We start from the raw sequence: 25,588 nt of genomic DNA on the forward strand, positions 1-25,588 counted from the left end.
TGATCCAATGACAAAGACAGTGAATATGCACACACTTACTGTGAATATGTTGCTTATGTGTCACATGTCATACATTAGTCTGCAAACGGTGCAATTTTATGGTGAATAAATGGCTTCCCCAAACTTGAAACTCATGCGCCGCCTGCTGATGTTTGCCTTGTAGTGACTTGATCGCGTGTAGTGTGAATCTATTCCACGTTGCACTGTATGCTTCGTTCCACAAGCAAATGAGTCATTTATGATGAGATTGTGTAGTGGTTGACATTGTGTATGCCGTTCCACCTACCGTTAAACGTAATATTGCGGTGATAATTAATGGATGGGGTCAATTTTGTTCGTTTTTGCTGTTCTCCAAATAGCATTTTAGAGTTTTTAAATTGTGTAGAAATGCAGTAAATGAGCTTCAACTTCTAACCCCCCCACAACCCACAACCCACTTGCCATACCCTATACCCTATTTGCATACCCTAGGTTTAGCTGAATTGATGCCACTGAACAAGGGTATACCCAACTGAGTGTGTGTATGATGAACTACATTTTTACATTTACATTTTAGTCATTTAGCAGACGCTCTTATCCAGAGCGACTTACAGTTAGTGAATACATATATATATATATTTTTTTTTTTTTAGTCTTTTTTTTTTTGTCTTTTTTTTTTTTCAAACTGGTCCCCGTGGGAAACGAACCCACAACCCTGGCGTTGCAAACGCCATGCTCTATCAACTGAGCTACATCCCTGCCGGCCATTCCCTCCCCTACCCTGGACAACGCTAGGCCAATAAAGCGCCGCCCATGAGTCTCCCAGTCGCAGCCGGCTACGACAGAGCCTGGATTCGAACCAGGATCTCTAGTGGCACAGTTAGCACTGCGATGCAGTGCCTTAGACCACTGCGCCACTCAGGAGACTGTAACAGTGTAACAGTCTCCTGCTCCTCAACTACATGTAACAGTAGTGTATGTATAGTAGGGAACTCACCCGTCGCGTGTGCTCTCCATGGTGGACAGAGGGGACAGAGGATGCGGGCTGCTCAGGTCTCGTTCCAGGCGGGGCTGCCTGGGGGGCAGATCAGGGGCTGAGGCTGAGCCAGTGGTGGGGGCTGGTCCTGGGGAGAGGAGCTCCACCGAGACACTGTGATGGGGGGTGCTGGAGCCAGTGTACAGGCCTGAAAGACAAACAAAGTTAATTCACAAAATGTGCCGAATCAACTCGAGGCCCTTGCTCAGCCATGTTCCCTTTGACCAAATTAAATGGCTTTTCATGGCAACAAGCTTTTGTTTTGACAACTGATCATCCAATCAGAGAAGGCTTTGAAAAAGAAATGTTCTGTTGTTTTGTGCTGTTTGTGATTTACAGTACATTATTTGTGCTGCCACAGGGGTTGGCCTTGATTGTCCTTTAAAGTGGAACTGACAGCGTTTTAGCAACATGAAATGTATACACCCCCAGGAAGAATATGACACCTTTTTTTTGTACATTTTCTGAGAAGCGAGCGCTTAGATATGGTCATTTTCACATTTTCATAAATTCATAGAATGTTTGAGAATTACATATAGTAAGGCATTTGTGAAAATTCTATAGTGTTATGACCTGGCTCATAGTTCGTAACAACAAAGGGAGACCACACATTACTTAAATGTAAAAAGGAACACATTTATTAAACTAAATAATAATAAATACAAAAAATGTAACATAAGCTGTGGACGTCTGTAGGATCAGTAGTGTATGCAGCATGTGGATGAGTGGAGAGGGAGTTGTATGGTGAAAACAAACCAAAAACCTAAAGGTGATGGAAGCCAGCCTGCCAGTCAGGGAAGCTGATGTGGCCACCCTTTATAGCCTGCAGGCCAAGCAAGCCCAGGTACGCTACATCAGCTGACGATCCTCCCCAGCTCTGCCCACTGGCCTCCTGCAACAAGCAGACTACCAAACAGGATATCCCAGCAGACAGAGTGGGAGGGACGTCCCCCCCCACCCCTTTTGGTAAAAGACTAAGTCCATATTATGGCAAGAACAGCTCAAATAATCAAAGAGAAACGACAGTCCATCATTTCTTTAAGACATGAAGGTCAGTCAATGCGGAACATTTCAAGAACTTTCTTCAAGTGCAGTCGCAAAAACCATCAAGCGCTATGATGAAACTGGCTCTCATGAGGACTGCCACAGGAATGGAAGACCCAGAGTTACCTCTGCTGCAGAGGATAAGTGCATTAGAGTTACCAGCCTCAGAAATTGCAGCCCAAATAAATGCTTCACAGAGTTCAAGTAACAGACACATCTCAACATCAACTGTTCAGAGGAGACTGTGTGAATCAGGCCTTCATGGTCGAATTGCTGCAAAGAAACCACTACTAAAGGACACCAAGTATAAGAAGAGACTTGCTTGGGCCAAGAAACACGAGCAATGGACGTTAGACCGGTAGAAATGTGTCCTTTGGTCTGGAGTCCAAATTCAAGATTTTTGGTTCCAACCGCCGTGTCTTTGTGAGACGCGATGTGGGTGAATGGATTATCTCTGCATGTGTGGTTCCCACCCTGAAGCATGGAGGAGGAGGTGTGATGGTGTGGGGGCGCTTTGCTGGTGACACTGTCTGTGATTTATTCCGAATTCAAGGAACACTTAACCAGCATGGCTATCACAGCATTCTGCAGCGATACGCCATCCCATCTGGTTTGCACTTAGTGGGACTATCATTTGTTTTTCAAAAGGACAATGACCCAAAACACACCTCCAGGCTGTGTAAGGGCTATTTGACCACAAAGGAGAGTGATGGTGCTGCATCAGATGACCTGGCCTCCACAATCACCCGACCTCAACCCAATTGAGATGGTTTGTGATGAGTTGGAACGCAGAGTGAAGGAAAAGCAGCCAACAGGTGCTCAGCATATGTGGGAACTCCTTTAAGATTGTTGGTAAAACATTCCTCATGAAGCTGATTGAGAGAATGCCAAGAGTGTGCAAAGCTGTCATCAAGGCAAAGGGTGGCTACTTTTAAGAAATATATGTTGATTGGTTTAACACTTTTTTGGTTGCTACATGATTCCATATGTGTTATTTCATAGTTTTGATGTCTTCACTATTATTTTACAATGTAGAAAATAGTAAAAATAAAGAAAAACCCTTGAATGAGTAGGTGTATCCAAACTTTTGACTGGTACTGTATATATATTTAATATATAGAGTGGGAAAGTGGCTGTGCATTTGGACAATTAATAGACACTGCAGTAAATAAAAGCTAATAAAAATGTCTGTCTTGTCCAGGACCGGAGTCTATGCAGACCAGTGCGCTACAGCCAATCAGAGCTACAGTAGGCCTATATGCAAATAAGTAATTTGCCACACGGGCCTGGCATGATTCACTTTGAACTGGACTGTGTGTTTACAGGAAGTAGCAACAGCACAACTTTAGGTCATTAGAATGCATTCGCCAAAAGCCACAAAATACACCTGAATGGATTTCTGCAAATATGTAAATTCCACAGAAGTCCTCTTACATTTGGGAACTTCATAGTCCTATTGATCAAACAACCATGAAAATGTAATCTATCTCTCCCTCAGTTGCCTATGCACATCATCAACAACAAGATCAACACCTAATAATAGCCAGAGCGAGATGAGCTAAAGCCTAACTAGGGAACATTAGATAAACCCTCTCAAACTTTTTCAGCTAGTTGTCTGTCAAAATTGCACTGATAAACGATGGAGATAGTAGCCTGCTCGTCCTTCTGCAACTTGCCTGCCAATGCATGCTGGTCCCAACCCACTTTTTGACAAATGAATGGGATCTTGCCTGCTCACCCATTTGATCAATGCCAAATACATTTGATTGACAACGAAGAGATATGCTAACTGTGGATATCGTTCAAGTTCAGCATAGCTAGCTAGCTAGCAAGGGGTTTAACATTTCTTACTAGTTAACCAAATGACACCTGCATCTCTAGCTGTAGCCACCGAAAAATGATACAGTGCATTCAGACCCCTTGACTTTTTCCACATTTTGTTACGTTACAGCCTTATTCTAAAATACCTGATAATGACAAAGCAAAAACCCTCGATCCTGACTCCCAGTTCCTGCCGCTGAATAAACAACCCAACAGCATGATGCTTCCACCACCATGCATCACCGTAGGGATGGTGGCAGGTTCAATCTTTGTTTCATCAGACCAGAGAATCTGCTTTCTCATGGTCTGAGTCCTTTAGGTGCCTTTTGGCAAACTCCAAGCAGGCTGTCATGTGCCTTTTACTGAGGAGTGGCTTCCATCTGGCCACTCTACCATAAAGGCCTGATTGGTGGAGTGCTGCAGAGATGGTTGTCCTTCTGGAAAGTTCTCTTATCTCCACAGAGGAACTCTGGAGCTCCTTAAGAGTGACCATCGGGTTCTTGGTCACCTCCCTGACCAAGGCCCTTCTCCCCTGGTTGCTCAGTTTGGCTGGGCGGCCAGCTCTAGGAAGAGTCTTGGTGATTCCAGACTTCTTCCATTTAAGAATGATGGCCACTGGGTTCTTGGGGACCTTCAATGCTGCAGAAATATTTTGCTACCCTTTCCCAGATCTGTGCCTCGACACAATCCTGTCTCGGAGCTCTACGGACAATTCCTTCGACCTCATGGCTTGGTTTTTGCTCTGACAAGCACTGTCAACTGTGGGACCTTATATAGACAGGTGTGTGCCTTTCCAAATCATGTCCAATCAATTGAATTTACCACAGGTGGACTCCAATCAAGTTGTAGAAACATCTCAAGGATGATCAATGGAAACAGGATGCACCTGAGCTCAATTTCGAGTCTTATAGCAAAAGGTCTGAATACTTATGTAATTTCAGTTTCAGTTTGTTTATTTTTAATACATTTGAAAAAAAATCTAAAAACCTCTTTTCACTTTGTCATTATGGGGTATTGTGTGTAGATTGATGAGGAAAATGTTTTATTCAATCCATTTTAGAATAAGGCTGTAACGTAACAAAATGTGGAAAAAATCAAGGGGTCTGAATACTTTCCGAATGCACTGTATGAGGGGAAAAAGTTGGTCACTCACCCACTCCTCCAATGACATGGCATCCTCCCAGCAGCTAGCTAGCTAACATTACGCTCCGTGTTTTTAGCTTGCTAAAAACATTGCTAGCTACATAAATAGGTACGCTAGCCCAGGGGTGTCAAACTCAATCAGCGCACAACCCATATTGAAAAAACACAACGAATTTGCGGGCCAGACATAGCATATTTGTTTTTACAAAAAAAACGTGCATCTGCGACCTAAACTGGCCATTGTTTTATTCGAAAAAATATGGCCCTTTATAATGTCCACTTATGTACATTTTTATTTTATTTTTTTTATTTTTTATTTAACCTTTATTTAACCAGGTAAGCCAGTTGAGAACAGGTTCTCATTTACAACTGCGACCTGGCCAAGATAAAGCATAGTAGTGCAATAAAAAAAACAACACAGAGTTACATATGGGGTAAAAAACATAAAGTCAGAAATACAACAGAAAATATATATACAGTGTGTGCAAATGTAGCAAGTTATGGAGGTAAGGCAGTAAATAGGCTATAGTGCAGAATAATTACAATAGTATTAACACTGGAATGCTAGATGTGCAAGAGATTATGTGCAAATAGAGATACTGGGGTGCAAAAGAGCAAAATAAATAACAATATAGGGATGAGGTAGTTGGGTGGGCTAATTTCAGATGGGCTGTGTACAGGTGCAGTGATCGGTAAGGTGCTCTGAAAACTGATGCTTAAAGTTATTGAGGGAGATAAGAGTCTCCAGCTTCAGAGATTTTTGCAATTCGTTCCAGTCATTGGCAGCAGAGAACTGGAAGGAATGGCGGCCAAAGGAGGTGTTGGCTTTGGGAATGACCAGTGAGATATACCTGCTGGAGCGCAGACTACGGGTGGGTGCTGCTATGGTGACCAATGAGCTAAGATAAGGCGGGGATTTGCCTAGCAGTGATTTATAGATGGCCTGGAGCCAGTGGGTTTGACGACGAACATGTAGTGAGGACCAGCCAACAAGAGCGTACAGGTCACAGTGGTGGGTAGTGTATGGGGCTTTGGAGACAAAACGGATGGCACTGTGATAGACTACATCCAATTTGCTGAGTAGAGTGTTGGAGGCTATTTTGTAAATGACATCGCCGAAGTCAAGGATCGGTAGGATAGTCAGTTTTACGAGGGCATGTTTGGCAGCATGAGTGAAGGAGGCTTTGTTGCGAAATAGGAAGCCGATTCTAGATTTAACTTTGGATTGGAGATTCTTTATGTGAGTCTGGAAGTTGAGTTTACAGTCTAACCAGACACCTAGGTATTTGTAGTTGTCCACATACTCTAGGTCAGACCCGTCGAGAGTGGTGATTCTAGTCGGGTGGGCGGGTGCCAGCAGCGTTTGATTGAAAAGCATGCATTTAGTTTTACTAGTGTTTAAGAGCAGTTGGAGGCTACTGAAGGATTGTTGTATGGCATTGAAGCTCGTTTGGAGGTTTGTTAACACAGTGTCCAATGAAGGGCCAGATGTATACAAAATGGTGTCGTCTGCGTAGATGTTGTATCTAGTATTTTAACATATTAAAACAAAAGAAGAGATAAATAATATTTGTCCAGTCGTTGCTGCTATGCTTGCAGATGTGCACAATATGCTGCGACCCTAATCAAAAAGTATTTAATAACTCCAAATAACAAAAACATAGCTATAGGTTGTTGTAACATTTAAACTTAAAACATGTTTATCATTGTTTTGCACTACATGGATCACTGGTACGGTTGAATGCAGCATTGCTGTATGGTGCGCTCAAAATGTATTGTAGCTGAGTAGCCAGCCTAGACTACTGCTCAAATGTCTCTGTAATAGGCCTACATGTTTCTAATTTGCATTTTACATTTACATTTACGTCATTTAGCAGACGCTCTTATCCAGAGCGACTTACAAATTGGTGCATTCAACTTATGATAGCCAGTGGGACAACCACTTATTTTTTGTTTTTATGGGGGGGTGGGGTAGAAGGATTACTGTTATACTATTCCAGGTATTCCTTAAAGAGGTAGGGTTTCAATTGTCTCCGGAAAGTGGTCAGTGACTCCGCTGTCCTGGCGTCGTGGGGGAGCTTGTTCCACCATTGGGGTGCCAGAGCAGCGAATCGCTTTGACTGGGCTGAGCGGGAACTGTGCTTCCGTAGAGGTAGGGGGGCTAGCAGGCCAGAGGTGGATGAACGTAGTGCCCTCGTTTGGGTGTAAGGTCTGATCAGAGCCTGAAAGGTAAGGAGGTTTTGTTCCCCTCACAGCTCCGTAGGCAAGCACCATGGTCTTGTAGTAGATGCAAGCCTCAACTAGAAGCCAGTGGAGTGTTCGGAGGAGCGGGGTGTTTTGTTGCAGGTTTAGATTTTTGGTTATTCATTGTCAAGCTTTAATAACCGAAGCCAGACAGCAACATTTTAGTAGCCTAGCTAGGACTGTGGCATGTGTCTGTACACTTTCCCTCCACTGTGTGCTGTAAACGGGACACACAAAAGCAGCGCAATTGAAGTTCAATTCACCAATGCGAGCGCATCAGGCTGTAATTTCATAAAGTGGATGAATCAACCATTGACTCATTTATACTTGCTTGTGTGTCGTATTCGGCCGCGGGCCTTGTGTTTGACACGTGCGCTAGTCTATTAGCTACGTTATGACTGACTTGTGATCATTGCCCTTGCTAGTTTGATTGTATTGACATTCCCAGGCTTAGTTACAGTCGTCCGTTGCTGTTCAAAATATTGAGTCATTGTAACTGAAACAGTTCATCCTGAATGGATGGAGGCAGCTATCATGTCAGATGTGATTTACAACCTGATAGCAATATTTTTTGGACTACCAAGAAATGTATTGGTGAATTATATTAATCATGCATTGAACTGCTTCCATCTATTCTGCCAACAATGTCTTACTGTACGTCATGGAATTTTGAGTCAAATAAAACCTATTTTTAAAACCTCTTATAAAGTTGGTTTTGAAGCATAAACTGGGAATTTGATTATATTGACTGATATTAGGATAGTCTGTTTGTTTCATATCTGCAAATTAGTTTAAACTCTGTCAGTTCCACTTTAAAGATTTTGTTATTGAATACAATGCTATTTCTTACAAAGAATAGTATTGAGACTTCATGAGAAGATTTTATAAGACTTGAGTGGAGGTGAGAGAGCAGGCTCTGTGGCTTGGGATTTGTGTGTGTGTGTGTGTGTGCATGTGTGTGTGCCAGCCCCTTAGTATTTGTAGCAGTCTAAATGTGTCTGACGTTGCCGTCTGAGCATCAGAAAGCAGTCCTGTTGGATGGTGATCCACATCACCAATGTAACAGTGAGAGAGAGGCTCATGACAAATCCCAATGACAGCTGAATGCTCTGCTGAGAGCTCCACTTGAAAGAGCTCAGCTCAGCTCTGTCATGGGGTCAGCTCAGTTCCGTCCTGGGGCTCTCAGGTAGCCTAAGAGGGGCAAGAGACTCCAGTCAGCAGCCCCCTCTGCTCCTCAATGCTCCTTCTGTACTGTAAATCTCTCCTCACTGTCCTATCTGTAATGTCTTTCCCAGTGTCCAGGGGAAGTGAGGCGGTGAGGAGAGGAGAGGACTGCTCCTGGTTTCTGCAGTACTCTTCCCCCAGCTGTGCTCAAGTGGAAGAAGGGCCTGTCTGACAGCTCTCTGAAATGGTTACAAGCTTGATTCATTACCCCAAAATCATCAATCACAGACCTTAAATGGTTTCCCCTTTAGCCCCAACATCTGCTACCAGACCAGAAAACATTCTACAAATAATGGCTGTGATTGCTTCAATTTCATCGCTCTGCTCAGTGGCGCAGGGGTTCCTTGAGCGTTTGGGGATGGTTCCGGGAGCGTTCTGTGAGGATTCTATATGTGTTTTTTATGTGGGTTCTGAGGGTTCTGTGACGGACCTGAGAAATGTTTGATTGTGAGTGTGACGGTTATGACAAGGGTCTGTGATGGTTCTGAAAGTATTCTGTGTGAGTTCTGTCAGGGTTCTCTGTGAATTTGGAGGGGGTTCTATGAGGGTGCTGAAGGGTTATGGTGGTGTTTGTAGATGACACTTGGTGGCATAGCCAGACTTGTAGCCTGTCATATTGACATGGACCTATGAACTTCTAGCAGTTGAAGGTATTGCAGTGGATACGGAAAAACACGAATTCAGGTCTTAAAAGGAAGAAAGACATCTTCCTGAGTAAGATTGGGCCTATCAAACATCTCTTCAGCTTTACATTTCATTTTAGTAATTTAGCAAACACTCTTATCCAAAGCGACTTACAGGAGCATTACAGGAGCAATTAGGTTTAAGTGCCTTGCTCAAGGGCACGTCGACAGATGATTCAACTAGTTGACTCAGGGATTCGAACCAGCGACCTTTCGGTTACTGGCCCAACGCTCGGGTACCTGTTGCCCGTCTTTAGAGACTACAACCTTAACATACCAAAAACCAAGCCATGCTAAAAACCTACACATTCGCAGCAACTACTGGATGGGGGCTGTTTTGCGAGCTCTAACTTAGCTATTTTGTGATTATTTTGGTGTTTATCTTTACTTTATTTTCACTAAATGTATCTGCTATCATTTCTTATAACCGACAATAACTTTTGAACCCGCCTCTACCATCCGTTATATTGGCCAACGTGCAATCACTGGAGAATAAACTGGATGAGCTCCGTTCGAGACATTAAAAACTGTAATATCTTATGTTTCAACGAGTCGTGGCTGAACGACGATACTGATAATATACAGTTGACTTGGTTTTCCGTGCATCGGCAGGACAGAACAGCTACGTCCGGTATGACGAGGGGTGGGGGTGTGTGTCTATTTGTCAATAACAGCTGGTGCGCGATGTCTAATATTAAGGTAGTCTCGAGGTATTGCTCGCCTGAGGTAGAGTACCTCATGATAAGCTGTAGACCACACTATCTACCAAGAGAATTTTCATCTATATTTTTCGTAGCCTTCTATTTACCACCACAAACCGACGCTGGCACTAAGACCACACTCAACAAGATGTATAGGGCCATAAGCAAACAAGAAAATGCTCATCCAGAAGCGGCACTCCTAGTGTCCGGGGACTTTAATGCAGGCAAACTTAAACCCTATTACCTAATTTCTACCAGTATGTAATGTGCAACATGAGGGAGAAAACATTTAGTCCACCTTTACTCCACACACAGAGACGCGTACAAAGCTCTCCCTCGCCCTCCATTTGGAAAATCTGACCATAATGCTATCCTCCTGATTCCTGCTTACAAGCAAAAACCAAAGCAGGAAGTACCAGTGACTTGCTCAATACGGAAGTGGTCAGATGACGCAGATGCTACGCTACAGGACTGTTTTGATAGCACAGACTGGAATATGTTCTGGGATTCAGCCAATGGCATTGAGGAGTATACCACCTCAGTCACCGGCTTCATCAATAAGTGCATTGATTTACGTTGTCCCCACAGTGACCCTACGTACATATCCCATGGATTACAGGCAACATCCACACCGAGCAAAATGCTAGAGCTGCCGCTTTCAAGGAGCGGGACACTAATCCGGATGCTTATAAGAAATCCTGCTATGCCCTCAGACGAACCATCAAACAGGCAAAGTGTCAATACAGGACTAAGATTGAATCCTACTACACCGGCTCTGACGCTCGTTGGATGTGGCAGGGCTTGCAAACTATTATGGACTACAAAGGGAAACCGAGCCGCGAGCTGCCCAATGATGTGAGCCTAACAGATGGACTAAATGCCTTTTATGCTCGCTTTGAGGCAAGCAACACTGAAGTGTGCATGAGAGCACCAGCTGTTCCGGACAACTGTGTGATCATGTTCTCTGTAGCCGATGTGAGCAAGACCTTTAAACAGGTCAACATTCACAAGGCCGCAGGGCCAGACGGATTACCAGGACATGTACTCAGAGCATGCGGGGACCAACTGGCAAGTGTCTTCACTGACATTTCAACCTCTCCCTGACCGAGTCTGTAATACCTACAATTTTCAAGCAGACCACCATAGTCCCTGTGCCCAAGAAAGCGAAGGTAACCTGCCTAAATGACTACCACCCCGTAGCACACACCGCGGTAGCCATGAAGTGCTTTGAAAGGCTGGTCATGGCTCACATAAACACCATCATCCCGGAAACCCTAGACCCCCCCCAATTCGCATAACGCCCCAACAGATCCACAGATGACGCAATCTCATTCGCACTCCACACTGCCCTTTCCCACCTGGACAAAAGGAACACCTAAATGAGAATGCTGTTCATTGACTACAGCTCAGCATTCAACACCATAGCGCCCACAAAGCTCATCACTAAGCAAAGGACGCTTGGACTAAACACCTCCCTCTGCAACTGGATCCTGGACTTCCTGATGGGCTGCCCCCAGGTGGAAAGGGTAGGCAACAACACATCTGCCAAGCTGATCCTCAACACGGGGGCCCCTCAGGGGTGCATGCTTATTCCCCTCCTGTACTCCCTGTTCACCCATGACTGCGTGGCCAAGCACGACTCCAACATCATCATTACGTTTGCTACACAATGGTGGTAGGCCTGATCACCGACAACGATGAGACAGCCTATATGGAGGAGGTCAGAGACCTGGCAGTGTGGTGCCAGGACAACAACCACTCCCTCAACGTGAGCAAGACAAAGGAGATGATTGTGGACTACAGGAAAAGGAGGACAGAGCACACCCCCATTCACATCGACAGGGCTGTAGTGGAGCGGGTCATGAGTTTCAAGTTCCTTGGTGTCCACATCACCAACAAACAATGATGGTCCAAACACACCAAGAAAGTCGTGAAGAGGGCACGACAATGCCTTTCCCCCCTCAGGAGACTGAAAAGATTTGGCATGGGTCCTCAGATCCTCAAAAAGTTATACAGCTGCACCACCGAGAGCATCCTGACCGGTTGCATCACTGCCTGGTATGGCAACTTCTCTGCATTTGACTGTAAGACGCTACAGAGGGTAGTGCGTACAGCCCAGTACATCACCGGGTCCTAGCTTCCTGCCATACAGGACCTACAGTTGAAGTCTGATTTTACATACATTTAGGTTGGAGTCATTAAAACTCGTTTTTCAACCACTCCACAAATTTAATGTTAACAAACTATAGTTTTGGCAAGTTGGTTAGGACATCTACTTTGTGCGTGAAACAATTGTTTACAGACAGATTATTTCACTTATAATTCACTGTATCACAATTCCAGTGGGTCAGAAGTTGACTGTGCCTTTAAACAGCTTGGAAAATTCCAGAAAATGATGTCATGGCTTTAGAAGCTTCTGATAGGCTAATTGACAACATTTGAGTCAATTGGAGGTGTACCTGTCGATGTATTTCAAGGCCTACCTTCAAACTCAGTGCCTCTTTGCTTGACATCATGGGAAAATCAAAAGAAAATCAGCCAAGACCTCAGAAAAACAATTGTAGTCCTCCACAAATCTGGTTCATCCTTGGGAGCAATTTCCAAACGCCTGAAGGTACCACGTTCATCTGTACAAACAATAGTACGCAGGTATAAACACCATGGGACCACGCAACCGTCATACCGCTCAGGAAGGAAACGCGTTCTGTCTCCTAGAGATGAACGTACTCCAGTCACCCAAGTCATAGACTGGTCTCTCTGCTACCGCATGGCAAGCGGTACCGGAGCGCCAAGTCTAGGTCCAAAAGGCTCCTTAACAGCATCTACCCCCAAGCCATAAGGCTGCTGAGCAATTAATAAAATGGTCACCCAGACTATTTGCATTGACATCCACCCATCAACTGGCAGGCATATTCACCTCTCCTTGTCCCAGTCTGTAATCCCCACATGTCTTAAGATGACCACCGTCATTCCTGTTCCCAAGAACTGTAACGCTTCATGCCACAATGACTACCGCCATGTAGCACTCACATCTGTAATCATGAAATGCTTTGAAAGGCTGGTTATGGCACACATCAACTCCACTATCCCAGCCACCATAGACCCACTCCAATTTCTATACCGCCCCAACAGATCCATAGACGACGCAATCTCAATTGTACTCCACACTGCCCTCAACCACCTAGATAAGAGGAATACCTATGTGAGAATGCTGTTCATTGACTACAGCTCAGTGTTCAACACCATTGTCCCCTCCAAGCTCGTCACCAAGCTTAGGACCCTGGGACTGAACACCTCGCTCTGCAACTGGATCCTGGACATCCTGACTGGCTGACCCCAGGTGGTGAGGGTAGGCAACATCACCTCCGCCATGCTGACCCTCAACACGGGGCCCCACGGGGGAGTGTGCTTAGTCCTCTCCTGTACTCCCTGTTCACCCACGACTGCATGGCCACGCACAACTCCAACAACATCATCAAGTTTGCTGACGACACAACGGTGGAAGGCCTGATCACCGACGACGATGAGACAGACTACAGGGAGGAGGTGCACACTAACAGGACTCTATACACTCACACACAGACTGACCCTCCAACACACACATAACATGCACACACATTTATATTGACTCTACACACACGCACGCACACACACTCACATACAATCATCCTTTGCAGAGCTTGCAAGAAAGGCATTTCACTGTATAATTGATAATAATACAAAAAAAACTAGAAGTGTTACTCACTGTCAGCTCTAGAAGTGTTACTCACTGTCAGCTCTAGAAGTGTTACTCACTGTCAGCTCTAGACGTGTTACTCACTGTCAGCTCTAGAATTGTTACTAACTGTCAGCTCTAGAAGTGTTACTAACTGTCAGCTCTAGAATTGTTACTCACTGTCAGCTCTAGAAGTGATAGTCACTGTCAGCTCTAGAAGTGTTACTGTCAGCTCTAGAAATGTTACTAACTGTCAGCTCTAGAAGTGTTAGGCACTGTCAGCTCTAGAAGTGTTACTCACTGTCAGCTCTAGAAGTGTTATACACTGTCAGCTCTAGAAGTGTTACTCACTGTCAGCTCTAGAAGTGTTACTCACTGTCAGCTCTAGAAGTGTTACTCACTGTCAGCTCTAGAAATGATAGTCACTGTCAGCTCTAGAAGTGTTACTGTCAGCTCTAGAAATGTTACTCACTGTCAGCTCTAGAAGTGTTACTTACTGTCAGCTCTAGAAGTGTTACTCACTGTCAGCTCTAGAAGTGTTACCCACTGTCAGCTCTAGAAGTGTTACTAACTGTCAGCTCTATGTGTTACTCACTGTCAGCTCTAGAAGTGTTACTCACTGTCAGCTCTAGAAGTGTTACACACTGTCAGCTCTAGAAGTGTTAGGCACTGTCAGCTCTAGAAGTGTTAGTCACTGTCAGCTCTAGAAGTGTTACTCACTGTCAGCTCTAGAAGTGTTACACACTGTCAGCTCTAGAAGTGATAGTCACTGTCAGCTCTAGAAGTGTTACTGTCAGCTCTAGAAATGTTACTAACTGTCAGCTCTAGAAGTGTTAGGCACTGTCAGCTCTAGAAGTGTTACTGTCAGCTCTAGAAATGTTACTAACTGTCAGCTCTAGAAGTGTTAGGCACTGTCAGCTCTAGAAGTGTTACTCACTGTCAGCTCTAGAAGTGTTATACACTGTCAGCTCTAGAAGTGTTACTCACTGTCAGCTCTAGAAGTGTTATACACTGTCAGCTCTAGAAGTGTTACTCACTGTCAGCTCTAGAAATGATAGTCACTGTCAGCTCTAGAAGTGTTACTCACTGTCAGCTCTAGAAGTGTTATACACTGTCAGCTCTAGAAGTGTTACTCACTGTCAGCTCTAGAAGTGTTATACACTGTCAGCTCTAGAAGTGTTACTCACTGTCAGCTCTAGAAATGATAGTCACTGTCAGCTCTAGAAGTGTTACTGTCAGCTCTAGAAATGTTACTCACTGTCAGCTCTAGAAGTGTTACTCACTGTCAGCTCTAGAAGTGTTACTCACTGTCAGCTCTAGAAGTGTTACCCACTGTCAGCTCTAGAAGTGTTACTAACTGTCAGCTCTATGTGTTACTCACTGTCAGCTCTAGAAGTGTTACTCACTGTCAGCTCTAGAAGTGTTACACACTGTCAGCTCTAGAAGTGTTAGGCACTGTCAGCTCTAGAAGTGTTAGTCACTGTCAGCTCTAGAAGTGTTACTCACTGTCAGCTCTAGAAGTGTTACACACTGTCAGCTCTAGAAGTGTTAGGCACTGTCAGCTCTAGAAGTGTTAGTCACTGTCAGCTCTAGAAGTGTTAGTCACTGTCAGCTCTAGAAGTGTTACTCACTGTCAGCTCTAGAAATGTTACTAACTGTCAGCTCTAGAAGTGTTAACATTGGAGAGTCTCCGTAGTTTGCCAGTCCTTCTGACTATCCTCCCACTGTTGGCTAGAGAATAAAGTCCAACACATGCGAAGAAGAAGAAGACTCATCATGATGAATCCCATTTAATTCCGTCTGGCGTAAACCCAACAAACACGGCGGCCTAGAAACCATTTGCAACACATCCACTCAAGGGAGAGGGAAGGAAAGAAGCCAAGATTGAAAGAATCGATTCGATAATCAAAGACAACTTGAGCTTTCATAGTCCCCCCAGTAAGTGTGCATTGTGTTCCTGTAACAATAAGAGAGAACGATGGGGCGTCTGGATTGGACTAACTGAGCAAACAATGGCAGATGTGTCCATAAACTGTGGACACTGCAGGGCATCTCTCCTTTCCTCCATAGTACCACTATATTTCTTCCTGGTCATCAACCTCTCTTTCACAAGTCACTGGCCTACTACTAGAGCCTATGAGATCTGAGAGATTTTCAAGTTTAATAAAAAAGTAAGCACTTTTTGAATGTGAATCGGGGGTCAGTTTTATTTGCAAATCACAAATGTTAGTTGTTTGCAGATGTTCTTTATTAATACTGTACATCTCAGTTTGATTTCCACCCAGTCCTTTTCAAATGGAAAATACTCTGAACCAGGGAAAGTGAAGCGATTCTAAACCGAATCAGGAATAATTAATTCATCAGTATCAAATTCAGCATGAGATTGAGTTTAACACACTCAGGCCAATATTGTCTTCATGGCAGGAAATCAGTGCTGGGACAGTGTCTGCCATAATTTCAAATGTCAAAGTTTACTGTAGTACAAAAGATAGATCAGTGTGTTGGTGGATTGGTCATATGTGAGGTTAAAGGTCAGAGTAGAATGAAGTTGCACTTACACACTGATCTTGCATTTCCCTCCTTAATGATTACGGTTAAGAATTGGAAAGGATAAGCTGATCCTAGATCTGCCACTACAGGCAACTTCTACCTGGAGTATTAGGATCTGGGGTTAAAAGGCCAGGGGTTAGGGGCTAGGGGGAAGAGTGACCTCCGGTGTGCACCTGTGAAGATGTCTTGGCCCAGTCCGGGGGAGCGGCCGTCTTTCCCATTGAACAGGTGCTGCTGCGAGGGGGTGGGGCAATTCAGGTGCTGGTGCTGGGAGGGGGCGGAGCCCTGCAAGTGCTGCACCGACAGACACTCACTCAGGACGTCCTGCTCCAGGTGGGGGAACGGCCTCAGCTGTCAATCAAACAGAGAGATGGGGTTACTGTACAATACAAGCGGTCAAGAAGAAAAAGTGAACAAAATAAAATTGAGCGGGAGCAGTGCCATCGTTGGATGTTGGAGTGTAAGAGAGATGATTTGTTTTTCCTTTGAGTCATGCATGAATTTCAATGTTTGTATTTCAATGTTTGTTTGGACATTTTGCATACCAATGTAAAGCCAAGACATGAAACGTGAAAACCTGTCTCTCTGCCAATGGTATCTGGGCACGTGAACACACATTAAACTGCAGTCTATCACGTGGGGTGGAATTGGGGCAGAATGCGTGGGAACAGAGTTCCCAGAGTGAAATCATTATTTTGACATATCAAACATGTTTCTGAGCTGAATTCCTGCATTCCCACTGATTTTAGTCAGAGTTACCAGTCTAAGTTCTAATCCCACCCCTGGGTATATGTAGCTAGCAGTGGTCTCAAGGTAATATACATCAGAATTATAGGTAGTCTGTCGTATAGATCAGTTTTACTCTGTTCTATACATCAGCACAGTAAGTTACACTGTAATAAAATGTTATAGTGGACTGTAATACAACTCAGGCCAGTGCATTGCAGGAATCCTAAAAAACATGTCTTCCCTTTCCTCTGCAGATGTACCTTTACATTTGAGGTAATGTCAGATGTACCATTAGATCTGAGGTAATGTTAGATGTTCAATTAGATCTTAGGTAATGTCAGATGTACCATTATATCTGAGGTAATGTCCGATGTACCATTATATCTGAGGTAATGTCAGATGTTCCATTATATCTGATGTAATGTCAGATGTACCATTACATCTGAGGTAATGTCAGATGTACCATTACATCTGAGGTAATGTCAGATGTACCATTACATCTGAGGTAATGTCAGATGTACCTTTAGAGCTGAGGTAACGTCAGGACGTTAACATCAAGGTTTGTCATACGGAATACCTGATTTTCTGCTGAAGGACAAGGCCAATATGCTGTCTGGAAAGTGACTGGAGTGAAGGGATAGGTGAGACTTCTATCCCTCTAACCAGAATGATTAGTTAATTAGCCCACAGTGCTAACTACATCAGGTTTGTGGGTTTGATCCCCAAATACGCTACAGATTGCTACACATAAGCTACACTAAACTACACTGAATGTCAGTCTCTCACTTTGTGTTAGGGCATCTGCTAAATGACTGTAATGTAGTGTAACGTCAACCCCTCTACCAGGACAGTGACGCTGTAGCTCTGCCAGAAGGAGCTGACATCAGTAACATCAAGGATATGGTAAGAATAAAGAGCCATTTGTGTAAATTGGCCCACAAGCACAACAGTTCTTAATAAAGCAGTGCATCAGTTAGTTAGTAGTGACATCTCAACCACAGAGGCTGGGAGGAAATGACAGGGTTGGAGGCCTGCTTCCCGACCACAAGCAGCACTCTTATTAGGACCAGGAGAAAGAGAGGTATCAGGACAACCAGTCCAGCCATCTATCATTCTATTCATCCCTCTATTCATCCATCCTCTCGTTTACAGGTTGGACACACCCACGAAGCAAGCCAACAGGATGGATATGTGGTTGGGAGTGTGCGATACCTCACACAAAGATATCCTAACAGATTAGTATGCCAGGGCTGCCATGGAATTCATTCAGGATGGATTGAATAACCAGTCTGGATTGATATTTGACATGGCGTGAGGCATTTATTCGATTTTTTTTAGATATCCGTGTTCAGATAGAATGCTGTCTTTACATATCACTGATCAATTCGACAATCATTAATTAAATTATCATTTGACACGCAGACAACATCAGTAAGTGTCCGAACACGTCGTGATTGGAAACCATTCTAATTGGGCCTCTGCCTTTCACAACATTACACAATTAATTTTTTTCTGCTCCGAGATGGAGTGAGAAGGTTTGTTTGACATTTGTCCACAGCATCTGGCCCCTATTCTGCTATAGCTACAGCGTATTAGCAATGGTATAAGCCTCACATGTGTTTCCGTTTTACAGCTAAGCAAAGGAACACATCATTCAGGCCCGACCAACGACATTCAGGCCCTTTAAACAACAATGAGACCATTCTCCCTCTCTCCATTCTCCCCATATTTATCAGCAGAAGAATGTGATGTTGACCATTAACACAATGTGGTCAAACCTGATCTATTGTTGAGGAATTTCAAAGGTTTTCAAAGGCTAAACTAAATTAATCCAACTATAGAGCTGTGATGAAGAATAAGCACTAGACTGGAGATGATTACACCAAGAGCCAGATTTAGAAAGTTGGACCAACCTTTAGAATTTACATAGCATTATTTAAATATTCCCCATGTATTGTTAATGGGGCACTAACATGGCTGCCATAGAATTTTGAAGTGTCATGTAAATGCATCATAATGCAGAAACCTCAATGTCCCAACTCTTTAAATACATGGCTCGGAATACACCTACTGGGGACATTTACACTGAACAAAAATATAAACGCAACATGCAACAATTTCAAAGATTTTAGTTACAGATCAAATAATGAAATCTGTCAATTGAAATAAATTCATTAGGCCCTAATCTATGGATTTCACATGACTGGGAATACAGATATGCATCTGTTGGTCACAAATACCTTTTAAAAAAGGTAGGGGCGTGGATCAGAAAACCAGTCAGTATCTGGTGTGACCACCATTTGGTTCATGCAGCGCGACACATCTCCTTCACATAGACTTGATCAGCCTGTTGACTGTGGCCTGTGGAATGTTGTCACACTCCTTTTCAATGGCTGTGCGAAGTTGCTGAATATTGGCAGGAACTGGAACACACTGTCGTACATGTCGATCCAGAGCATCCCAAACATGCTCAATGGGTGGTGACATGTCTGGTGAGTATGCAGGCCATGGAAGAACTCAGACATTTTCAGCTTACAGGAATTGTGTACAGATCCTTGCGACATGGGGCTGTGCATTATCATGCTGAAACATAAGGTGATGGCGGCCGATGAATGGCACTACAATGGGCCTCAGGATCTTGTCAAAGTATCTCTGTGCATTCAAATTGCCATCAATAAAATCCAATTGCGTTTGTTGTCTATAGCTTATGCCTGCCCATACCATAACCTCACGCCACCATGGGTCACTCTGTTCACAACGTTGACATCAGTATACCACTCGACCCCACGAAGCCATACACGCTGTCTGCCATCTACCCGGTACAATTGAAAACGGGATTCATCCGTGACTGCATGACTGCATGGCCAGGCACGACTCCAACACCATCATTAAGTTTGCCGACGACACAACAGTGGTAGGCCTGATCACCGACAACGATGAGACAGCCTATAGGGAGGAGGTCAGAGATCTGGCCGTGTGGTGCCAGGACAACAACCTCTCCCTCAACGTGACCAAGACAAAGGAGATGATTGTGGACTACAGGAAAAAAAAGAGGACTGAGCACGCCCCCATTCTCATCGACGGGGCTGTAGTGGAACAGGTTGAGAGCTTCAAGTTCCTTGGTGTCCACATCACCAACGAACTATCATGGTCCAAGCACACCAAGACAGTCGTGAAGAGGGCACGACAAAGCCTATTCCCCCTCAGGAGACTAAAAAGATTTGGCATGGGTCCTCAGATCCTCAAAAAATTCTACAGCTGCACCATCGAGAGCATCCTGACTGGTTGCATCACCGCCTGGTATGGCAACTGCTTGGCCTCTGACCGCAAGGCACTACAGAGGGTAGTGCGTACGGCCCAGTACATCACTGGGGCAAAGCTCCCTGCCATCCAAGACCTCTATACCAGGCGGTGTCAGAGGAAGGCCCTCAAAATTGTCAAAGACTCCAGCCACCCTAGTCATAGACTGTTCTCTCTGCTACCGCACGGCAAGCGGTACCGGAGTGCCAAGTCTAGGTCCAAAAGACTTCTCAACAGCTTCTACCCACAAGCCATAAGACTCCTGAACAGCTAATCATGGCTACCCGGACTATTTGCACTGCCCCCCACCCCATCCTTTTTACGCTGCTGCTACTCTGTTAAGTATTTATGCATAGTCACTTTAACTCTACCCACATGTACATATTACCTCAACTACCTCAACTAGCCGGTGCCCCCACATACATTGACTCTGCACCGTTACCCCCCCTGTATATATAGCCTCCCTACTGTCACTTTATTTTACTTCTGCTCTTTGTTTTTCTCAACACTTTTTTTGTTGTTGTTTTATTCTTACTTTTTTGTTTAAAATAAAACGCACTGTTGGTTAAGGGCTGTAAGTAAGCATTTCACTGTAATGTCTGCACTTGTTGTATTCGGCGCATGTGACCAATAAAATTTGATTTGATTTGATTTGATTTAGAGCCCACTTCTCCAGCGTGCCAGTGGCCATCGAAGGTGAGCATTTGCCCACTGAAGTCTGTTACGACACCGAACTGCATGCAGTCAGGTCAAGACCCTGGTGAGGATGAGGAGAACGCAGATGAGCTTCCCTTAGACGGTTTCTGACAGTTTGTGCAGAAATTCTTCAGTTGTGCAAACCCACAGTTTCATCAGCTGTCCGGGTGGCTGGTCTCAGACCATCCCGCAGGTGAAGAAGCCGGATGTGGAGGTCTTGGGCTGGTGTGATTACACGTGGTCTGTGGTTGTGAGGCTGGTTGGACATACTGCCAAATTCTCTAAAACAACGTTGGAGGCGGCTTATGGTAGAGAAATTAACATTAAATGATCTGGCAACAGCTCTGGTGGACATTCATGCAGTCAGCGTGCCAATTACTTGAGACATCTGTGGCATTGTGTTGTGTGACAAAACTGCACATTTTAGAGTGGCCTTTAATTGTCCCCAGCACAAGGTGCACCTGTATAATGATCATGCTGTTTAATCAGCTTCTTGATATGCTACACCTGTCCGGTGGATGGATTATGTTGGCAAAGGAGAAATGCTCACCAACAGGGATGTAAACATTTGAGGAAAATAAGCTTTTTGTGCGTATGGAACATTTCTGGGATATTTTATTTCAACTCATGAAACATAGGACCAACACTTTACATGTTGTGTGTATGGTTTTGTTCAGTATAATAATAATAATAATAATAATAATAATAATAATAATAATAATAATAATTTATTAAACTTCTATAGCGCTTTTCATGACAGAAAGAAATCTCGAAGAGCTTCAAAAGCAAAAAATAAACAAGCAGTACGTCATCATGAGCTACCTATAGCTAGCTAGCTCAACCATTAGTGGCCAAGTCATTGAGTGCATGCATCCTCCAAAGATGGAGAGGGACAGTTCATGGCTTGATCAGAGGAAGGTGGTCAGGGAGATGGTTGATTAAAATTGAGTCTGTTGACAATCTTGTAGTGGGCTACTATGGGAACCAGCCTGAGGTGTGTAGCCAGTGGACTTCTCCTCCTACACAATGTGTGGCACCCTCTTGGGTGATGCCTCAGCAGCTCTGGGCGCTAGAAAGCTCACCACACACAGTTCAAAGTAGTAGCCAGTCGTCCTCACTACAAGTCTTCTGCCTCAGCACTGCATTCTCTAGTGTATCTCCCGTTCATCTCAAGCTTCAGGTGACTCCTCAAATGATGTTCTCAGAAGATCAGGACCCAGCAGCCAGGTGAAATTCAAAGCTGGTACTGTGTCCAGATGCATAATTTAAACAAAAACATTAGCAAGCTAGCTAGCCAAGCCAAAAAGAGTTGACCTGCCAGTCAATCTACAAATCTGTGGGTTAAAACCACTAGATATATGTAATAACAACTAAATGTTATCAAAAACAAAATAGCTGATCAAAAACAACAATTAAAAACACTTAATAACTAAATGTACATCCAGTATATACAGGTGCTCTCTGCTTAGGCTGCTACTAGGGCGCCATGGCAACTATCAATTTGTGATGCATGTGGCATGACAAGATCAACAAGAGTCCTAACATGCTCTCAGTTCCTGGTCAAAATATGTACAGTGTAAGAGAGTGGAGGCTGGTAAAAGGAGGATGGCCCAAAGTAATGGCTGGAATGGTATACCGATCGATTAATTCCTTTCACGCCATTACAATGAGCCCTTCCTCCGATTTAAAGGGGCATGAGTCTCCACTGGTATGATATATGGGAGGCTTTTAAGATTTTTATTTCATTTTATTTTGTATTTTATTTTTAGGATGTAGATCAGTTTTAATATCGCAGATAGATTGTGGGTTCTATCAATGTAATTGTTTGCATCATTTCCAATCCCCCATACATATATTTGTCTTATTTTAAAATATACATGGCTTTTCAAGTCACCCAGCAGTGCTATTTGAAAAGATAGCTTTAAGTACATGTTGTGATTTTTCAGCCATTCCTAGGACTGCGACCAAAAACAAGCTACATATGGGCAGTACCAAAACAAGTGATCTAATGATTCTGTCTTGTTGTGGAAATTTTCCATCACAGTCTCTTCACAGCAAAATCTGCAGAGCTGAGATGTTTGTATCCCCCATATAAATAACATCTTATTTGTTGCAATATTTTTGTATAGTAATTTAAATGGAAAAACTCGAAGTTTTGAATCCAGCGTTGTTTTGTGTATCAGTTCATAAGCCCTGTATCATGGAATCGGCACATCAAAAATATCTTCCCTAATTTTTTGCAACCTGTATGGCACAGCTGTAAATACATTTGTCCTTAAATGGATGTCTTACCTTTCTATGCACCTGTTGCTCTTTGGCCGAGTGGATCTTGACGTGTTTGCGTAGAGAGCTGGGATCTGTGTAGCGCTTGGTGCAGCCAGGGATCTGGCATGCGTACGGTTTCTATAGAACATGACAAATATATGATAAGTACATGATAAGTATGTGATTCAAAGCAACTATTTATTCTATAATGACAGCGCAATGAAACCCACAACCACGAGTCAAAGCAACCTAACATTGCTATATTGATTCATATAAAACCACAAGAACATGTATGCATTAGGCATTTGATTCTTTTGCAAAATAGTACTAAAAAAATCAAGAACAAAAATGCAAAAATAAAGACACAGAACAGGAATGAAATGTGATGAAATAAGAAAGCCAAAATAGCCTCCTACCTTTCAGCTGAGAATACACAGAGTAACTGAAGAAATTGAAGGCAAGAGAGAAGGAATGAGAGAGAGAAGAGAAAATACGAAGGAGTATTAAGTTTATATATTACGTTTTACTTAATATTTGAAGTAGCCTACTAAAAGAAACCGAATATAAAGCAGCATTTTGGTGCTCCATAGAAGACTGATGACATAAAGATGACATTCGTGATAAGGTTTATAAAGATCTAGTAAAGTTATAGTGCAAACTGTACCAAAACATGTGAGGGGCACTAAACGTGATCACCAAAGCAACATCACTACAACGGTGGTGTAAAAAATGATTGCACCCCCTGTCATTAAATGTCCTCAACGTTACACAATATTAGCAAAGAAAACACTGCATGCAGCCCCTTGATGGAGAGATTTTCCCCTTGTGTCTATGTTTTCTCTCTCTCTGTACAGTGGAATATAAGGCAGCCATTAAAGTGAAAGGCGATACGCCTCTTTATTAGCTCTCTGTTCGTACCTCGCTCTTTTCTGTAAATAAGAGGTTATTCCAAGCCGCTCTCAGCACCACTAATCCCTGTCCTGTTTGTTATTCCTACGCAACGCTACACCAATACAGACCCGACAAGTGGAGAAAAGAGCGAGCGAGAGAAAAAAACAACAAAACTTCTGTCTAGTAAAAATATCATTACAGTTGAAAATTATTTTTCCCAAAAGTGCGTTTGGCAGGGTGGCAAGCGGCAAAATTAGACTCTCGGCAGGGCGCTAATGCGCGGCCATCAGCGTCTGGGACTGGCTGTGTAATTGGTAGTGTGTATATGGTAGTGAGGCTGGGTGGCTAAGTCTGGCTGAGGCCTGTGGACTGTGATAAAGTAAGACGTTGGAGGAGTAACAGACAGGAGAAGTGAGTAGTGGCTGACTCAGGCTTTCTTTTCCTTTATACACAGTCATTGCTTTCCCCACTGTAGCAGAGAGACAAGGCAAGGCCCTGTCTGAGCAGAACGCTCAACGCTAACCAAACAGCTGGTTATTTTACATAGTGTGACTCGAGTCGGACTAATGCCGCGTTCAAAACAACTGGGAACTCAGAAAAAAAACTAGGTCAAATCATGACTTCAGTGATCTTAAGGTCGGAAAGTCAGAGCTCTTGAAAGAGGCCTGAATTCCCGACTTGGAATTCTGAGTTGGATGACCGTTCAAAACGAACTTTCCCAGTCGGAGCTCTTTTTTTCCCGAGCTCCCAGTTGTTCTGAACGCTGCATAATGAAAGGGATATTTTAATTATCTGTAGCATGTCATGCCACCGGTGGGAGGGAGTGTGGGTGATTGAGAATGGCGTGTAACTCACTGACTAACGTTTCAATAATTGAACTGTGACACTGTCAAAGATTGGAAACGGCTTTAAGCTTGGTAATAGGCACTAACGCTTTAATGTGTACAATTCCATTCTTCTTCCAATGATGTGAGAAGCAGCTTCAATTATCCTAAACAAAAAAGTTTGATACTACTTTAGGGATGCCCAAACATACACTCTAACTCTACAACAAACCAGATCACTCCGATCAGAGTTCAAACATCAACATCGCCCCATTCCACTTATTTTAGGGCACCTGTAAGTGTCTGGATAGAACCATGACTAATAGACATGATCTATGATCTACAGCAGAGAGGCCATGGGAGGTGGGAGTAGAGGAGAGTAGAGTAGAACCAGTGGAGGCTGTCTCCATGTGTGCTGACCGTGTCCAGGTGAGTGCGTTGGTGCTTGGCCCGGTCGCTGGAGTTGCTGAAAGCTTTCTGGCAGCCGGGGTGCTGGCACAGGTAGGGCTTCTCCCCCGTGTGGCTACGTAGATGGATCTTCAAGTTCTCCAGGCGGGAAAAGGCCTTGTTGCAGCCCTCAAACTGTTAGGAGAGGATAGATGGATAGACACACACAGGAGAACATGGACACACACAGACACATGCACACACAGACACATGCACACACAAGCAGGAAAACACAGAGAGAAAGAGACAGAGAGAGAGGAAGCAAGAGAGGGAGGGGGGGAGAGAGGGGGAGAGAT

At 43.9% G+C, this 25,588-nt stretch overlaps 1 protein-coding gene across 1 annotated transcript in view; it reads right to left on the bottom strand.

Moving 5' to 3' along the window:
- Positions 1–25,588, bottom strand: part of LOC121576557 (zinc finger protein GLIS1) — a 135,325-nt gene that overhangs the window by 16,603 nt on the left and 93,134 nt on the right. Inside the window, exons 5-8 of the mRNA XM_041889792.2 lie at positions 25,266–25,427; positions 23,158–23,268; positions 16,314–16,491; positions 977–1,163 (exon numbers count right to left, since the gene is read on the bottom strand). Coding sequence (XP_041745726.1) covers positions 977–1,163; positions 16,314–16,491; positions 23,158–23,268; positions 25,266–25,427 — 638 coding nt within the window. The remainder of the gene's footprint in view (positions 1–976; positions 1,164–16,313; positions 16,492–23,157; positions 23,269–25,265; positions 25,428–25,588) is intronic.

This window comes from Coregonus clupeaformis, chromosome 11 (assembly GCF_020615455.1).
Source record: "Coregonus clupeaformis isolate EN_2021a chromosome 11, ASM2061545v1, whole genome shotgun sequence".
Classification (NCBI taxonomy): Eukaryota; Metazoa; Chordata; class Actinopteri; order Salmoniformes; family Salmonidae; genus Coregonus; species Coregonus clupeaformis.